General features: G+C 34.2%; 1 protein-coding gene across 1 annotated transcript; it reads left to right on the plus strand.

The window, feature by feature from the left end:
* Positions 1-969: 969 nt before the first annotated feature.
* On the plus strand, positions 970-18,328 carry LOC121410098 (zinc finger CCHC-type and RNA-binding motif-containing protein 1-like). Its single transcript, XM_041601968.1, has 7 exons — positions 970-1,102; positions 2,811-2,839; positions 6,668-6,779; positions 14,795-14,902; positions 15,480-15,634; positions 16,413-16,479; positions 17,242-18,328. The coding sequence occupies exons 1-7, from the start codon at positions 1,019-1,021 to the stop codon at positions 17,386-17,388; spliced, it is 702 nt and encodes a 233-aa protein (XP_041457902.1). The 5' UTR covers positions 970-1,018; the 3' UTR covers positions 17,389-18,328.
* The last annotated feature ends 1,992 nt before the right edge of the window (positions 18,329-20,320 follow it).

Genomic DNA, 20,320 nt, shown 5'->3' on the forward strand with positions numbered 1-20,320 from the left:
AGGATCGAAGCAAGGGCTGATGGCCGTCGTGATGGAAAAGAAATAGCGTGGAAAAGGTTTGGAAGAAGAGAATAGAAATAGGAAAAGGGGGGAAGGGAATCATAGATAAAGAGGTAGAGAGGGGGTGAAGTATCAGGAAAGGGGAAAAGGAATCAGCCCTTACGCCATAATAATCTGAACAGCATAATAATGACATAAAAATTTGGAAATAGTTATCTCTAGATGTACAACAATCATAGGGGAAATTCAGAACGATTCAGAATGAGATTAGTGAAGAAGTGTCAATCATGTTTTTTTTGCATTGTAAATCACGTATGAACCAATTAGTGCTTAGGATAACATCTTTGTGTTTCCCTGAACCGACGTGGTGTAAAATTGTCTTAATTTGCTGTTAATCATTGTAACCCCCCCCCACCCCCCAACTTCAAAACATATCAGATGCGACTCATAACTCTTAGATAATTATATGTCCCTATTCAGTTGAACGTATCTCACCTCATGTTCTCTCGCCTTACGAATATTTGGTTCAAAAGGAACTGTCAACTCAATGAGTACAATCTTTGAAGGGGTAGATCCTGGGAAATAGAGAGTTATATCATGAATCCTACTAGGATCCATGGTTATATCATATTATTTTACATTAATTAATACGTCTGAAAAACTCCATGGGATGTTGGCTCTTAATCACCAATTTTTAGACTGATATGAGCACGGAAAAGAAGTGAAACTTTGTGTAAAGTAAGAATATTAGTTTTAATTGTTTTTAAAGATCAAGATGTTGCATGGATTTTATATTTCTCCCCCCATAAAATCCCACCGTCTTTCTCACTCGGAATATCCGAGAGCGAGCTCACAAGCTCGATGTTCTTGGTGGAGCGCCGGGTGGATCAGCGTATAAGGTACGGTCGTCGATGGTACTGGTGCATATATGTACGAACAGCCTGGACTGAGGCACGGTATACCGTCATTACCAGGAGAGCTTTTTGGTCAACGTAACGTCAACGTCTGCCCTCCCAAGATGAGTGGTGGCCTAGCTCCTAGTAAAAGCACAGTCTATGCATCTAATTTACCATTTACCCTGACCAACAATGATCTCCAACAGGTAAGTTTCCGTTGTTTTGTTGTTTTTTCCGCAGATACCGGTACCCGGCAGATACCCTGCCGTCTGACTTAGTTTGACAGCACCCGGCCGCGCCGCGCCGGGGGCGCGGCACGAGCGGGTTAATACTAGCCTAGTAAGCATGGTAAGCCCCTCTTTCAGTGCGAAGTTGCAAGCCGGCCTGGAGATTAATTGAATTAAAAACACTGTTATACCGTATCATATCACTGATTAGACCAAAAGCTTCGTTCTCTGTTAATTGTTGCTTGTCATGCTTCATTGCTTGTTTTTTGTTGGCTAATTGATCCGCTGAAGTCTGTTGTTGGTTGGCTACACTCACCAAATTTATGAAATTAATACGAGGAGAAATAAATAGAATTTTTTTTTTTTAAACTCTTTGAAACTGACGGCTTCCAGCTGTCTTATCACTGATGTGCTTAATCTCCTCGGAGCCAGGGATGATAGCCATTGCACTTAATGCACTATACGCATCAAGTTTTTTGCCAACAATTAAATTGCTCAAAAATATGTCATGAGCAGAGGCGTCAATCCTGGGGGGGGGGGGCGATCGCCCCACCAATGAAAATATGGGGGGGCAAACATATCGTTTTGCCCCCCCCCCAATAATTCCGGATGTGCAAAAATAAAATAGATTGCCATGTGTAGCAAGCGAGATTAAGATACACAAGTCGTTCTCTATTTCAAATCGTACTCCGCTTTTCAGATTTGAATATAAAAATTTTCAGCTAAAGATCAGTTTACCAAACTGATCTTGTGTAGAAGATCCCTCGATCCGTTTGTCAATTAAGCAAATACAATAGGTCTGACCCTTGAACTGCTTCGTTATTCTATTCCCCGTTTCACCCAGAGAATAATAGATTGAGTGGACCAAATCTATTGTTCTCTGGTTGAAACAAGTAATAGTGAGTCAAAGATTTGTGACTGGTACTAATGCCACTTTGAAGAACAATTTATAAATAAAAATTATTATTTAACAAATACTAAAATTAAAAACGTGATAATTATTCATAATCACATATCTAATTTTAGTAGTTAAATGATAATTTTTATCAATAAATTGTTCTTCAAAACAGCATTTTGTAACATTGCTAATCGTAGCTATGTCATAACGAAGCGGTTCAAGGGTCAGACCTAATTTTGGCCATGGCAGGCAAGATAAATTCACCTTTGAAAAAGAAATGCAATAACAAGGTAGATCAAAAGAGAGAAAAAGGTCAATGGTTTATAAAACTGCAAAACTTTCTTTTAATAGGTAAAACTTTTTTTCAAGGATTATTTTTTCAGGCAAGTGATATAGATTTTGGGCAAGTATATGCCAACTAATTCAAAATTTATGTGCCCGACTGGGCAGGTGCTTCTAAAAGTAGCACCCTGTTCAAAGTAATTGATACAAAGATTCCCGTTGGTGATACCAATTATACCCTTGTAGCACATGTTTTACACCATTAATCATTTTTGTGCTTGTTGCGCAAATGTAACGATACCACCTATTTGTGGGCCCAACATAAAACGCATGGCCATATATTGTTAATTAATCAAAACACAATATGAAATATATTTTTGTTTTTATTTCAGCTTTCCTTAGTTGACAATGTATGGGTATCCTTTAGGTCCTCCACATCCCCCATCATAAACAATAACCGATGTCTAAATGTCTAATGCATTTTTTCTCCTGATTTTTGTGTTTCAGATCTTCAGCAGATTTGGACAGGTTGCTAGGTAAAGTATTAAACAAAAATGAATATGTACTTGTAAATATACAGTGCATAAAGAAAAGTTTACACTTAGAAATAATCCTGTAATATATTTGTGATATCCTGTAGCTTTTTCCACATTTATACATCGATACAGATCTCTGTGTAAAGCATATGACGATGTAACTAAAAAAACACTTCATCAAGTGGTAATACTCCCAGAAACAGAAACAAATGAGCATTTCTGAGAGTCTTAAAAAAAGTGGACAGTACTCACTCAAGTATAACATTCTGTTTGAATTTTTAGTTTCATTTGATCATAGAAGAGACTTTAACCCAAGAATATGTCTTTAAATTCCAGGACATTTACAAAGTGTAAATTTATTGATAGGCACTGTATTATCTAGGTATACACCTGCTCTCTGTGGCTACGTGTAGGGCCTATATTTTCACGGTAACTGACGTTTCACGGCACAATTTTACACACCTGTCATTGTGTGTATCTCTAAAACAATAAATGATGGGAGTTTGCTATTGATAGAGTTAATAAAGTGAACCTTGCTGTATACTCTGATACTAAGATTTTCAATGTAACCACATTTGTTATGCATCAGCAAGCAAAAATGTGTCAGTAACTGACTTTACACAAAAAGGACATGCAATTTCAGGGTGTTCAGTAAAATTGAAATATCTCATGTCCCTGAGTAGATAGAGAAATAAGTTGAATACCTTTGTTACTAGGTTACGATATGTCAAAATATCAAATAATTTGTTCAATCTTTTTATGGGCTATGATAGTTATTCCACGACCATGCTGGTATTAAAATGCATGACGTTACACTTAAATATAGGCTATGCTATAGAGGTAACACATGGAAGTCAAATGTGTGGAATAATCATATAATATTGACTGGCCTTGAGAAGAACATCAAATATGTTGCCTGCAACAGAATCATATTGGCCAGAGTCTTTAGACAAGGGCAATATGATTCTTTTATTATAAAGGGCGACATATTTGATGTTTCCCGAAAGAAGAGCCAGTCAATATTATTATTATTACCGAAGGCTGTACAATGTATAATTCAAGCTACTATTTGGAACAATTTATGTATGTACCTGTTTTCTCATCACTATTTCTGATCTCAGGCTATTCACTACCTTAGTGAAGTAACCCTTAATAAGCAATTGTGACGTAATTGTTACTTTGCAGTCGCGCATCATGCATGGTGCGCACATACACTCAGCGCATAGAAATCTTTGTTTGTGTATGCACTGGCTGCGCACTATGTACAATGCATTTGTTCATAAATGGTTCCAGCCACATTTATACTGAAACTAGCAATCAAAATCGGCTCCTACTGCGCAAGCGCAAATTAGCAGAAATATAGCCAATATTGTCCTTTGTTTTGTACAGGATTCCTATGGGAAAAGCCTGGGGAGGGTAATATGGCAAATGTTTACCTCATAGGTCTTGGATTGAAAGTAGCAAGCATTCTGTAAATTAGAAAAAAGACACAGTCTTAGTTTATGTAGATCCATGCAACATCGCGATCAGAACCGTCAAATTTCACTTTTCATCTATATTAGTATAAAACAAAACAAAAATTGTATCACACATCTACATCTACTTAAACAGGTATAAAAACCAGGAGTTTACTCCTGGAAACCCCTATTCATCGCAATATTAAGCTTATCAGATTTTGCAGATTTAGGCAATAGTTTGGGAAAAGTACCCCCTCCCCCTAAAACCCCCAATATAAAAAATTGTCTGATACAAACAATTAGTTACTTGGTAAGTACATTTATATGCTAAACAATTTCATAGTAAATCTTTTTGCACGATGGGAATGCAACTTCCTTCATTATTTCATATACATGTAGTATTCCTTGTGAACTATACCTTTTAAAAGTCAATAGCAAGTGCTAGGGGGGTGATTTAAATAAGTGAAAGACTTCACCAACGTTTTTATCATGGTAACTGACATTACATCTCGGTAACTGTCATTACATTTTCGACTTGGTAACTGACATTACACATATTTAATGGTACCATATAGTTTGATTGTTAAATATCTTTAATTTTGGTGTAGAAGGGAGAGGTGTTACCTCAGAAGGAAATCTACCAAATTTCATATGACATATCCTCTTTTCTGGGAAGTGAAAAAAGTTTCATGTTTTTGGTAACTGATGTTACATACCATATCACATACTTCAATATTTTTTATCAGATAAATGAATAACTTGTGTTTTTTTCTTTGGGATTTCATAAAGTGTTATAATTGCAAGGAAAATTACAGGGGAAAAGATCATGATCAAACCTGTTCTTTAAAAATCTTTCAAAATAAAATATATGTCAATATACCATTTTCAACATTAATTTGTATCCATACTTCAGAATTTTGTCTTAGAATTTGGCTATTACAGGTTTTGCACGACTAAGACAGATATAGGATAAATGGCTAAGTAACTTTTCTTAAAACTGCAGAGTCTGTATTCCATAAATACAACATGCTAAGAATTTTGCCCTAACTTTAAGACAGTTATGAGATGTCTTAATAGTTTTTGGTTTCAGGCAATTTCATCCCACTCCTTTTCTTTATCCTCAAATGTGCTACATGAATTAAGCTTCGGTCTCAAGATCTCTTCCCTCTCTCATATTTCTGATATTAGTGTAATTTTCTCTCCTTCGGTGAAAGTGGCCTTCCTTTTTATCTCAATCTCCATCGTGATATTTGTTATGATGCAATTTTTGCTTTAACACATAAAACGCCTAGAATTTTACCATGGAGCAGCTGTTACATTCACAACAAAAGTTGCGTGATTTTGCAATTTTCTTATGATGTCATAGAATTTGAGACTGGCTTTTTAAAACCATATCATCTTACTTGTGACAAATGTCTTAAAGTTTATAGGTTATAGTTTATCGTTAGGGAAGATTTCTTAGACAAGTAAAATGCTGAGACAAATTGCTTAAACTTAAGCAAAAAGCTCATCTCGTTTATGGAATACGGGCCCAGATCTTCACTAACATCTTATGCAGTATGCACAAAAATTCAACGGCCTTTCTGCACGAGATATAGCAAGGTAAAAAGGAGGGAAGAGTGAATTGTAAAGGTGGTCAACAATTTTTTTTATTTTGAATAAAAAGAGAAACATCAAACTAGTATGATGCTGAAAATGTTTTTATCCAAATCAGATGTACATGTAACATGAGAAAGTTGGAATATTTTAAAGTTTTGCTTATCATAAAACCATTGTAACAAAGTGAGTAAGGGATATCCAAATGAGAGAGCCAATGATGTCATAGTTTCACCATTTTTTAAATTTTATTATATGAAATTGGGAATATCAAAAATTTTCTTCATAATTTGAAATAAAGTTTGATAAAGCTAAAGCCAGGGTAATAATGATAACATCGCACCTTGGAATAGAATATTTCTTGATAGATGGTGCTATATAAATGCCTATTCTTATTATTATTTATTATTTCTCACTGTACATGTGGAATCGGCATAGTCTTTGTGAATCAATCAAGAGAGTCCTTATTGTCTTTTCTGAACAGGAAACCAAATAGATTTATGCATATTGGTAAAGAGGAAAAGATTATTGTACTAACCTTGTACATATTTCTGATCATTGATTACTTTTATTTTAATTATGATGATTTACTTTTAAATTTCTTGTAAATAAAATGATAATGAGAATGATGTTCTCGGTTTTGATATGTTAACTAATTTGGAATGAAATTGATGAGATGAATCAGTTTTAGTACCACAATTCACGTTGATCCTCGTATTGTGAAAATCAGGCTTTATGTTAAACCAAGACTTATTTTGGGCATTTAATGTTTCAGAGTTACCATAGTAAAAGATAAAGAGACCAGGAAAAGCAAAGGAGTGGCCTTCATTTTGTTTGTACAAAGAGATTCTGCATACAAGTCTATCAAGTCTCTTAATGGAAGAGAGGTAAGAATTTAATATGTAAAGGAATAACTATGAACTCATTCCACTTCATCCATTTTATTATTTCAGGGGAGGGAGTGAAAAAAATTCTTGAATCTGGCACTTTACACATAAGGTTGTTAATACAGATCGTCCATTGGTTGTTCAAAATTCGAAAAAAATATATAAAAAAATAGGAAGAGAATGTGTTCCCTTGACCAAATCCATATATAAATCAATTTTAGATGGAACATCACACTATGTTTTTTCTATTAGGGATAACATAATACTTTTGCTATGTTCTATACCCATTAAGTAAAATAAATCTCAAATCCATCTATGAAAATGTCAAGCTATAACTGGGTCAATCCACGTCAAATCAACCAATTTTCAGACAATTTGTCACCCGACCCTCTTCGATTTTCTTTAAACTCGCACCAAATGTTGCCCCAAGTGTCTGACGGAAAAATCTGAAATATTTTGCCCCAAGGTCAAATGGTTGCTAAGATACGGCCTCCCATAGCAACCAATGCGCACACAACAAAATTATTTTAAATAAAATTGCCTATTTTTGATTGACTACTGCAGCAAAGTTTGATTGATTACAGTCTTCATTTTAAGTAAATTGGAAGAACTTTTTGGTCTAAACATGCAGAGTATACTGTAGCGCGGACCTGTCAACTGGATTTCGGACACGAGGTCACCGAAAATGGCGTTAAGCATCCGTGTCAATGATTTCAGAAGCATGTTTGGAGGCTCATAAATTCAAAACTAAATTAGCTTAGAACCAAATATGCACATTTATGGACTTTCAGATACTCAACAGAATTACAAAAAATTGACCCAAGAGTATGTGTCGTTTTCCTGTAGGGCGCCCTCAAAGTTGGATTTTTTTCAAAAGATGCCAAGTTCAAGGTCACGGATCACCTCCCGTCCCATCGAGGAGGGGGACCAATTTCTGTGTTTTGATAGACATTTACCCATATTTTCAAGCGTTACTTGAGAAATTTTGCTACCGGAATGTTTAGGGGCTGATTTGCGCATTCCAAAATGGTCGTAAACACCCTAAAATTGATGTTAATGACACATACATGCTTTTCAACACTTTTCAAATTGTGATAACTCAAAGATGAAGAGCCCAAAGACATTGATATCTTTTGTGATGATAGTCTGTAATTAGTATTAAAAGAATATATCTTCAGAAATAGTTTTTATTGTTGGTAATGACCTTGAAAACACACCTAAAATTCAATAAAAACAGTAAATTGGCTAATTTTCCAGAATCAAATGGCATTCAAATGGTGTTTACATTGACTTTCAAATGGGTGTCATTTCAATACAAAGGGTGAGCTTAAGCCAAAATTTGAAAGACATGGTCAACTTTTGGTCTACTTTGAGCAACATCAAATATTTGAACTCAAAACCATATCATTTGACCTTGAAATTATTCCAAATATAGCTATTTATTGCTTCATAAGTATCATATTCAAATCGCGCGTGTACATTGTACTTTGCAACACATTTAAAAATGGATTTTCTCATAGAGAGAATACCTGATCAGGCTGATATTTGCAGTATAAGTAGTCTGTAATGGGTTCTTGGAGGATCTACAGATTAAGTACCTATTCTCTCATGACAATGACCTTGAAAATACAGCTGAAAATCATGAAAATCAATAAATCATACAATTTTCATTAATAATCAAGTGTTTTTATCCACTTTTAATTGTGTGTTATTTCATCTCAGATTGTGAGTTCATGCTGATAATTGCAAATCATGTTCCACTTTTGGTCTACTTTAAACTACATAAAATATTTGAACTCAAAACCATATCATTTGACCATGAAATTATTCCAAATATAGCTATTTGTTGCTTTATAAGTAGCATATTCAAATCGCACGTGTACATTGTACTTTGCAACACATTTCAAAATGGATTTTCTCATAGAGAGAATACCTGATCAGGCTGATATTTGCAGTATTAGTAGTCGGTAATGAGTTCTTGGATAATCTACAGATTAAGTACCTATTCTCTCATAACAATGACCTTGAAAATACAGCTGATAATCATGAAAATCAATAAATCATACAATTTTCATTAGTAATCAAGTGTCTTTAACCCACTCATGTCTTGATAGAATAGTTATCTAAACTGTAGATTTTCCAAGTACTCATTACAGAATACTAATACTGCAAATATCAGCCTGATCATGTATTCTCTCTATGAGAAAATCCATTTTGAAATGTGTTGCAAAGTACAATGTACACGCGCGATTTGAATATGCTACTTATAAAGCAACAAATAGCTATATTTGGAATAATTTCAAGGTCAAATGATATGGTTTTGAGTTCAAATATTTTATGTAGAAAAGTGGAACATGATTTGCAATTATCAGCATGAACTCACAATCTAAGATGGAATACAACACAATTAAAAGTGGATAAAAACACTTGATTATTAATGAAAATTGTATGATTTATTGATTTTCATGATTTTCAGCTGTATTTTCAAGGTCATTGTCATGAGAGGATAGTACTTGATCTGTAGATCCTCCAAGAACCCATTACAGACTACTTATACTGCAAATATCAGCCTGATCAGGTATTCTCTCTATGAGAAAATCCATTTTTAAATGTGTTGCAAAGTACAATGTACACGCGCGATTTGAATATGCTACTTATGAAGCAATAAATAGCTATATTTGGAATAATTTCAAGGTCAAATGATATGGTTTTGAGTTCAAATATTTTATGTTGCTTAAAGTAGACCAAAAGTTGAACATGTCTTCCAAGTTTTGGCTTAAGCTCACTCTTTGTATTGAAATGACACCCATTTGAAAGTCAATGTAAACACCATTTGAATGCCATATGATTCTGGAAAATTAGCAAATTTACTGTTTTTATTGAATTTTAGGTGTGTTTTCAAGGTCATTACCAACAATAAAAACTATTTCTGAAGATATATTCTTTTAATACTAATTACAGACTATCATCACAAAAGATATCAATGTCTTTGGGCTCTTCATCTTTGAGTTATCACAATTTGAAAAGTGTTGAAAAGCATGTATGTGTCATTAACTTCAATTTTAGGGTATTTACGACCATTTTGGAATGCGCAAATCAGCCCCTAAACATTCCGGTAGCAAAATTTCTCAAGTAACACTTGACAATATGGGTAAATGTCTATCAAAACACAGAAATTGGTCCCCCTCCTCGATGGGACGGGAGGTGATCCGTGACCTTGAACTTGGCATCTTTTGAAAAAAATCCAACTTTGAGGGCGCCCTACAGGAAAACGACACATACTCTTGGGTCAATTTTTAGTAATTCTGTTGAGTATCTAAAAGTCCATAAATGTGCAAAATATTTGGTTCTAAGCTAATTTAGTTTTGGATTTATGAGCCTCCAAACATGGTTCTGAAATCATTGACACGGATGCTTAACGCAATTTTCGGTGACCTCATGTGCGAAATCCGGTTGACACTGACAGGTCCGCGCTACAGTATACTCTGCATGTTTAGACCAAAAAGTTCTTCCAATTTACTTAAAATGAAGACTGTAATCAATCAAACTTTGCTGCAGTAGTCAATCAAAAATAGGCAATTTTATTTAAAATAATTTTGTTGTGTGCGCATTGGTTGCTATGGGAGGTCGTATCTTAGCAACCATTTGACCTTGGGGCAAATTATTTCAGATTTTTCCGTCAGACACTTGGGGCAACATTTGGTGCGAGTTTAAAGAAAATCGAAGAGGGTCGGGTGACAAGCATTGGTTGATTTGACATGGATTGACCCAACTTCTACATTTTCATAGCCTATCAAAGCTCTGAAAAGTACACACAACCAATAATTTTGAGCCAGAAATGCGCACTATCAACAGTCCGCAAAAGGTCAGCACCAATTGATTATACAAGACACTCTTGCCCATTCAAATCCATTTAAACCACAATCTATACCAAATGGACTCTTCAATGGTGGAGTGATAACAAAACAATGGCATTTTTTCACTGAAATATTAATATTTGCCTAAAAAATAGGGCCAGTTCAGGGCAAAGTCATATGAAAGAAAAGTTGTGACCAGCCACCCAAAAATAAGTCACCAGGGAATATCCTCTGTAAATATAGCCCAAATAGTAATTTGGTCTTCAGAAAGCAAGAAAATTATAAAATTAGTAATTGTTTTTATCATACTGTCAAAGTTTCAATTTGTGCAGTCAAATGGAAAATAAGATACAAGATTTTCTTTGACACAAGGTTTTGTGGACTTGGAAGTTTCATGAACCCAAATTCCACACTTTGTTTTCTCCTTATCTCTTGAATCTCTTGGTCGTGTGGATTATTGTTGATCAATTATCATTTTTAAGCTTCGGATGTGCTTTATGAAGTTGTGTGTGTGTATATATATATATATATATAGGGCCAGTTCAGGGCAATATAGGGCCAGTTCAGGGTATATATATATTTCATTTTGGCAACTTATTGTGGGTTTTAGGGTGGCAGATGACAAGTGTATGTCTTGAGAACTACTAGTCTTTGTTCCCCTACTATGTTATAGCTTGGAAGGGTAAATTGCCTATTCGTCCACTCACCACATGGTCTACCTTCATTTACTGTAGTCTAATGCCATTCCGTCCATCAACATTTCGTCTAATAACCATTTGTTTCAATCATCACTTTGTCTTATCACCAGATCGTCTATTACCATTTTGTCATTTAACCAGTTGGTCTAATACCTATTTTCTTTTCATTCATTTTGCACAATTAACACTTTAGTTTAATCAGACCAAGTGGCTATTGGACCAACTTGTTAGTAGACGGATTGGCACTAGACTATTAATGAAAGTAGACCATGTGGTGAGTGGACGAACTGATGGTAGACCTTGAAATAGACGAGTTGGCAATAGGATGAATTGGTATTAGATGAATTGGAAATAAACCACTTGAAGTTGTGAAAGGTAAGTTTTTGATTAAAATGAGTTTATTTTAGGATTGTTAATATACAATTATTCCAAAAAAGGTATTTTTATATACAGGGTATCCCTCCCCCAAATATGATATTAACTACTATCTAGTTCATGAAACTTAGACATAAGAGTAATCAGGTAGCACTCATCATGCACAAGTCTTAGGTCAAAGGCCATTAAGGATAAATGAACCTAGTTTTTTATATGAATGTAATGTTATGTGATTAATTATTCATCTTAATATTTGTTTTCAAAGTTAGCATTGCTGAAGCACATTATTGCAGGCGAGACTGCCAGAGGCGTTCCACTTATTACATGTATTATACTCAGTTTTGATTGGTTGGTGCATAACCATGGGACATCTGTTACTTATAAATACATTTTGCCCACTTTAATTGATTTGACCTACCGTACTTCTGGAATGACGTCGTAATGCAAAATAAAAGTGCACATTAGGTGAGTGCATATGAACATACAGTGCATGTGTAGTGATGATCTGATCTGATTTATTTTTCGGATATCATGTTCAAATGTCACAGAGGTCACATACTTTGAGATACTTGTATCTTGATCTTAAGGCCTGAATGGAGGTACAGTGGCCGAGTGAGCATGGCAATTAATCTACATTGCTCTTTTATCCTGCTTTCAAATAAATGGAAATGATATGCATTATTGGTAACTACATGTAGATGTGCACTCGTTAAATAAAAATACTGTTTAGTCCTCTGATGCCCAGGAGAGGCTGCGGGTCAACAGCGCAATTTCCTGCTGACTGGTTGACTGGTTCAAGAAATACATGAGAAATTCAAAAGACTTTGAAAATTAACCATTTTGAAAACTAGTTCTGGCAATAGTTTCACTCAAGCAAGTTGCTCTTTGGAAATAGTTAAATCTAAGATGCAGGACTTGCCATTTTTTTGCCTGAATTTATTGTCCTGTAACGTTGAAGTATTGTGGCTTTTTTAGTCAGCACACACTGCCATATTTTATGTTTCTCCACATGTAAGGATGACACTATAACTCCAGCTAAGCAATCACAAGTTGCAAACAAACAGAACAAAATGGCTGCACCCATACATAATAGAAGAAACATTGCTGATCAATTGCTTAGTGTTCCTACTTAAATAATCCCACTTGGTTGAATGAAAGTTTGAATTTGATATGTGACAATTTTTCTTAATTATACATTATGTGAATGGAGATATTTAAAACGAGTTGATTTCATAGTCTTTGGTTACACTGATTCTCATCTATTTCCTTTATATCACTGGTTGATCAGTCTTAAGCAAATCACAGGCTGGTACCAGTAAAAAAAAATACTGTCGGGCCTAGTCAATCAATATTTTAACATTTTAACTTAGCTGTAGGGGAGATGGGGGTTGGAACGCAGGGTGAGTTGAAAAATTGTAATTTTCTTTAAAGCCTATAAATGGATTTATGCAATACTGCCCTTGATTTATTGCCATTATCAATAGCCATCCACCATATTACACTTACAGGCAACACACATGCAACAAGCCTGGTGAAGTTAGAAAGGAATTTTTCTTTTTTCACCGTCTGAGATTTTTTTTTCTCTCAGAAATGTTTTATTATCTCAGAGGAGTTTATAGATCAAGTTGGCCAGTTTGGGTGTATAATAGACACTTGTAGCAAACTACAACATAAGGCTATTAATATGTCATAGTGAAGTCCCTTTTTTTGCTGTAGGCTTCACATGGGCCTCTGGAGTGAGTTGGAACAAAATTGAAGGGGCTATTTTGAACATGTTCCAACTTCCCCCAATCAAAATTATGAATAAAAACATTGGATTTGAGAAAAAATGTATACAGTATTTCACATTCTTTTGAACATGTATGGTAAATCATGCTTGTTTTGTTTATCAGTTTGGTCTGAGTGTGCATTTAAGGCCTATTGTAGGCCCCTGATGCAATATTAACCCTCATGCCCCCTCAGCATATTTTGTCACTTCACCGTTGCGCAATTTTTTTTTTTACCGCACCGCTCACTGGCTTTTTACTTTCAAGTCTTGCGCATCATTTGAGATGCCCGGGCGCGTGGTTCCGAAATTATGCAACATTTTGAATATACATTTTGTACAACATTTTGGACCCAAAATTGCTCAAAACGTGATCCTATGTCAACATATGAGGTCAATGTAAATTGTGTTTTTCAACCAAATATCATAAATGTATGATTATGTTTACTTTTGTTTGTTCAACTGGATTTATTTTATGCTATTTTTTATCACAAAAGGGTCCCTGACAAAGTTCATCAGAAAAAAACAAAGTGATACAAATTTTAAAAAACAAAAAATACATCAGTAATTATATTTTTGAATTGCAATTTTTTTCGTAGATACATGTATTTGTAAAAATGTAACAATTGATACTCTCCCCAAAATGAGATTATACTAACTTAATAAAAAAGGCAAAAACATACACAAAAACCCAAATTAGTGCAAATTTCACATGCTTTTTTGAATAATAAAAAATATAAATTTAATGCAAAAGTACATGAAATTGCTGATCTTAATTGCATGTAAAATCAAATGCACACAGTTGGCTTGCTTGAGTGGCTGTAAAATAGAAAACAGAAAGTTCAACAAATCATAATGCACACCTTTAATATTGTGAACTTTAAAAAATAAAGCAAATAGGCTACAACCATGTAATATTAACTTGTAGTTTTAGTATGATTCTTAATTGACCATGCAGTGTTCCAACTTACCCCATATCATGTTCCAACTTACCCCGTATATGGAGTAAGTTGGAACGTTTGTAATTGCCTTGTTCAAGGTGGATTGTTTTCAGTGAAGCCCTTAGATATATATGCTTTAAGCTGATATATTGATTCTTTCTTGAAAAAAATCTATTTGTCAAAAATGTTTCAACTAATCCCAATATCCCCTAATATATTTCATGGGACACTTTGTTGAAAATAGTGACAATAATATTTATGACCTACTTGTAGAAGATAACAGAACTACCAAAAAGGGAGATTTGCTATTTATTATCAATGTTATCTGCACTCAAATTTGAAAGCAATACAGTCAATTTTTATTTGTTTCGTTTGGCAGCTGTTTGGTCGTAAGTGGAAAGTGTCTATTGCAGATGATAATGGCAGAGCGGCAGATTTCATACGCAGAAGGAACTATCCAGATAAATCAAGATGTTATGAATGTGGGGTAAGATTGAAATATGAGATGTTTGATTGAGTAATCAATTGATATTTGGTACTGCATTATGTAATTATCTTCAAATTATCAAATATATAATTTATGGCATCATACTTAATGAATTTAGTTTTCAGAACAAAGTGTACATGTATGATGAAAATTGATTTTCTTGGAAGAATTGAATCAATTAAGTTTTTATTAAGTGTTTCCTTAAAAATAATATATCATGATAATATGGTTTTGATAGATCTACATGAATAATACCTTGGTCACATTTGCTCTACAGCGGCCGTACGGCGAGTCGAAAACAGCCGTTTTTTAACATTTTTTGTACCAGCTAAATATAAGTGCCTTGAATAAAAATAAATAAAACGGGTGTTTTTTTACTCGCTGTATGGCTGCCGTAAGGCAAAATTGACCGAGGTATTAATAGCCTCTGTTTCAGTGATAAAGAATAGCAATTCCACTTAAGTACTTTTGAAAAAAAAACCTTCAGAAAGATGATGAAGAGTTTTATGTTTAAAAATCCTCTTTGAAACTCATTAAAGAGAGTAATAATCACATTAATTTTTGTTTATGTTTTAAGGAGTTTGGCCATCTCAGCTACAGTTGTCCCAAAAATACCTTAGGAGATAGAGAACCACCACCTAAGAAAGAGAAGAAAAAGAAAAGAGATCAAGAAGAATCTTCAAAACCGAAGAGAAAATACTATGATTATGATGATGATGACTATGAGGATAGGTAAGATTCGTTTACTGGTAATAGAAAAGATTTTAATTTACCTTGTGTTTCAGTAGAGACTATAGTTACATAACCTTACAAAATTATTAGGAGAGGTAGCTTCAATTATGCAGTTACTTTGAACACTTTTCAATCTGATGTACATTTTGTTGTTTTTGTAATTTAGAGATGATATTTAAGTACTCTTCCTTTAATATAATAATTGGTTTAGGCAATTATATATCACCTTCAGAATCTCTTTTCCAATAAAGTTCTAATGTCTCGAAATGTCCAACCTTCTTCTACACACTTTATCTTTTATATGTCTGTCCATTTCTCTTGAATCCTTGAAATCTCTAGAAAATAAATCTCTTCCTAATTATTGGCAGTTAATTGTTCCAGTTTTCCCTTATTACTGTTCATTGATTTTGTGTTAATAGCATTGTAAAGCACTTTGAAATCTGTGTTGCTATACTCTGAAAATATAACATTAATTATTAATATAATGTAGAATACTAGGTCTACATGTATTTAATAATTTTAGACGTAAAGAAATACATTTAATCCAATAATCCAAAGATGTTTGATATAAATGCTTATACTTACCCCCTCTGACTCAATTTGTTACGTTACTTGATTTTTATATCGGTGAAAGCAACCAGAGTGCTTAGTTCTGGCTTGTGATAAGCACTTAATTTCATAAGCAACTATAAGTATTGTCATTCTTTACCATTGAATATAGATTTTCCATTATTGTTTGTGAACCTGGTTTTTGCACAATTCTTTTAATTTCATACAGTGATGATGATGAACAAGAAGGTGAGGATCCTAAATTAGAAAGCTTACATGCCGCAATTAACAGCCAGGTGAGTTTTAGGAAGTTTATCAATTTCATACAAGATCCAAGTAAATCCAGTCGGGAGGGCTTAGTGGAAAGTGTAAAGCCAAATTCATAGTCACAGTGAGCAGCAATTAAAAAAAAAGAAATTCTTCTAAACTCAGTTGGTGGTATTCTCATGACTAAAACAATGTTAAAAGTCAAAGAATGGGTTAATTCCACACATCCATAGAATACTAGTGTTAATCCTAAATGATATCCATGAAAAATATAATAAAAAAAAGATCATTGAAGTGAACCCTTCTAACTTGAAAAAAAAAATTAATTTTTTGACTTCCGATCACAGGATGAAAGTAACTCATGGCGACTAAAACGTGTATTCCAGGTGGTAAATTACATTTATAACCATTTCTCTAACAATACCACCCTATGTGAATTGTTATTGTACTATCGTAGTAAGTTCTGACATTGTTTAAACATGAGATTAGGAAATATAGCACAAAGCTAAGTACTGCAAAAAACATTAAAAAGTGGGTACATGTTATATTGAGAGATACAGACAGATCTAAGAATTCCTGCTTTAGCAATAGCAATATATTTGGAAAGAGGGAAATGGTATGAAATAATAGAATTGCAAGTAATGATTCCTTTTTAAGTTTTCATTTGTTCAATGCGTTGTACAATGTGTTGTTAAATTTGAGTTCAGTTTCTACTTATTTAATATAAAAGTCAAATTGAATTCATCATGTCACAGTTTTAATTGGTTTGTTCTGCCTTGTTTGTCTTTCAGAGAGAAAAAGCTGAAGAAGAAGAGTATCGACAGATAGTAGCATCTGGTAGTTATGACCTTGCTTCAAGTAGTTTACAACCTATGGTTAAAAGACCAAAGGTTAAAAAGAATGCTTATTTCAGTGACGAAGATGAAATTAGTGATTGAGGTAGTGGGTTTGAGGATCAAACTTCATTCTGTCACGCTCTCATTGTGATGGAACCTCCAAAGATGGTCTACTGTATCAATCCTGGAGTTAAGCCAGTGCAGGAGCATCATAAAACCCTCATTATGCAGGGCTGAATGAAAGATGCTGATGCTGAAACTATGGGTCCTTCCCACTGATGAATAAACTGATATACAGGTGAATCTATCTGCCAAAGTCAAATTTGTAAAGTCCACAGAACTTTGCTTGACTTTAATAGAAGAAGTACATGTATGTCTTGCTTGATCTGGGATCCGTAACGCAAAGCTTAGCAATGGTCGTAGAATGTTTTTCTACATTTGATTACATCGACTACAATGTACAATCAGTCATAAAAATCAAGCGTACAAAAATGGCTAACCTTTGTGTTATGGGACCCAGGTCTTGAAAATAGCTTTGCCCAATAGAAGGTTGATTTATGTGGATCCACTGTACATGGGACCTGTAATTGCAGCAGTATTAGCTTCCATGTAAAGCACACACTTCCCACTGTGAAAAGATCCATTCAGATATCTCCATCACAAAGGCATCCTTGAATCAAAATTTTCCAGAAAGTTTGGTTATGGGAAATAAGATTTTTCAAGTGCAATGGGTTTGTAGATGTTTATTCCATGTAGTCTGTAGAAAGTGAATCAAGATTCAGTGAAAATAGTGATGAGTATACATTGATTAATACAACTTAAGAATACATGTATGTTGTTTGCTTACCAAGCATCACATATAGGTGTATGCAAGCATGAGAGCATTACAATATCCCCAGGAAGCAGTACACATATCATTTGCAGATCAGCCTTATATGAGCTATTGTTTGTAGTTCTTTAATTTTTATATTACTTTTTATATTTATGCAATGAGTCAGTTATTACTCATGACATTATTTTTGTTTTGGTATTGCAACCACCACGCCCCCCCAAAAAAGCAAGCCTGTCAAATAATCGGTAGATATTTTTAAGGTAGCTTCATGCAAAAGCCAATCAGTCGTGAGGGATCATTTCAATAGTGTGAAATTCAATATTCTGCCCAGCTAGTGCCAAAAGTAGTATACTTTTATGAAGCTTTGGAAATAATTTGATAGTAATTGTGTACTGTAATTTATGTTGTAATTCATTTGGAAAGCAATGATAGTATGTGTTGACTTACAAGAAGAATAATGATTCATGAGTAAAGGTATGTGGAGCAACTCTCCATGATTTGAGTGTTTCACACATAAACCAATTTATATTAAAGGAGAATGAAACCTTTGAAACAAGAAAGCTTGTGTGAAAACAGAAAAATCAAAGAAACAGATCAACGAAAGTTTGAGAAATTTCAAACAAATAATATTGCAATCACTAATGCTATGGAGATCCTCAAATTAGAAATGCGACAAAGATGTGTGATGTCACTTGTGAACAACTCTCCCCATTACTTCAGTATTTATTTCACTTAAATTGGTTTTGTTAACACATCTATAAGTAGATCAAGTGTTCTTTCTAAAGGAGGGCATGTAATACATATTTTCAAAGAAAACATTGTGGATAAAGAGTTTGTATCACCATAAGAAAAAGCAAAAAAAAGAGACATTTTGAGGGTATTTTATAGTCTGTCAAAGGGAAAGTCGTTCACATGTGACATCACACATCCCTGTCGCATTGCCAATGGGAGGATCTCCATAGCATTAGTGATTGCAATAGTCAAATGCTCATAACTTTCTTGTTATATGTCCGATTTTTCTCAAACTTTCTTTGTTCTTCTTCTTTTATTTTTCTGCTTCGACACAAGTCTACTTGTTCCAAAGGTTTCATTTCCCTTTAATGTCAGTCATAGCTAGGAACGTCCACACTACAAAGAAAACAACATCCAATGAATTCAGTCTGGTATGTCAGTGCATATACATATATTATGTCATTAGAAATATGTGAAGCCTCTAGTTAGAAATTATAAGGAAAAACAGACATCATGCAAACTTGTTATGTCATTGTTTTTTTTGTCATGATGGTATTACACACTGCTTGAAAATGGAAATCCACCTTTAAAATATTTGGCTTTTGTCTCACCTGTATAGCAGAGGGAGACTATGAAAGGGGATCCAAATTCAAACAGGATGAGTAGAAAATCAGACAGATATTAAGAACACAACCTTTAATTAGCCAAAATCATCACAGAATTGACGGTCCGATCCGTCACAGAGAAGAGCTCCATTTTGCAGCGCCAATTACACATTTCCTAAAACAATCACATGAACAATATCAATATCATAATACTTACACTCTCTCCCACCAAAATACCCCATAGCGTGTTTGCATTTATCTTACACAACAAAACATTACATCGCATCAAAACAAAGTACATTCACACATATATCTTCACTTTAATAGGTCAGACTGAATTTGAAAGAAACGTCATGAATTCATAGCATTAGATGTGGTAACAATATTATTATACTTGCTTAGATAGTGCTTAACACTTCCTTATCAGAAGTCTCTAAGTGCGTTACAATAATCCGCACTGCATTTCAAGGAATAAATTCCTACAAGGAACTTATTCACCTCACCTGGGTTGAGTGCTGCACGATGTTGGTACATTTCTTGCTGAAGGAAAACATGCCATGATGGCTAGGACTGGAATCCACGTACCTCAGATTGAAAGATGAGAGTCATAACCAATAGACCATGACACCCCCTCATCTACTAAAATAATCTTGAATATATGACAACTTCTGAACAGTTGACAGTAAGGTTTACTGAGAACGATACATTTTTAATAATATAATCCCCTCTAATGTATTTACTGCTTTAAACTTGGACAAAATGATGCAATGTTATATGTAAACTAAATACACAGCAAAAGCTAACTAAACAGCTGAAAAGATGTTTAAAAAAGAACCTTGAAGGTGACACAACCTTCACTGGTCAA

This window comes from Lytechinus variegatus, chromosome 3 (assembly GCF_018143015.1).
Source record: "Lytechinus variegatus isolate NC3 chromosome 3, Lvar_3.0, whole genome shotgun sequence".
NCBI lineage: Eukaryota > Metazoa > Echinodermata > Echinoidea > Temnopleuroida > Toxopneustidae > Lytechinus > Lytechinus variegatus.

Excerpts from the sequence above, each read along its gene's own strand:
- LOC121410098 (XM_041601968.1), top strand. The coding sequence starts at position 1,019 with ATGAGTGGTGGCCTAGCTCCTAGTAAAAGCACAGTCTATGCATCTAAT. Across the intron at positions 1,103-2,810 it reads CCAACAATGATCTCCAACAG|ATCTTCAGCAGATTTGGACA; the intron begins GTAAGTTTCCGT and ends TTTGTGTTTCAG. Across the intron at positions 16,480-17,241 it reads ATGCCGCAATTAACAGCCAG|AGAGAAAAAGCTGAAGAAGA; the intron begins GTGAGTTTTAGG and ends TTTGTCTTTCAG.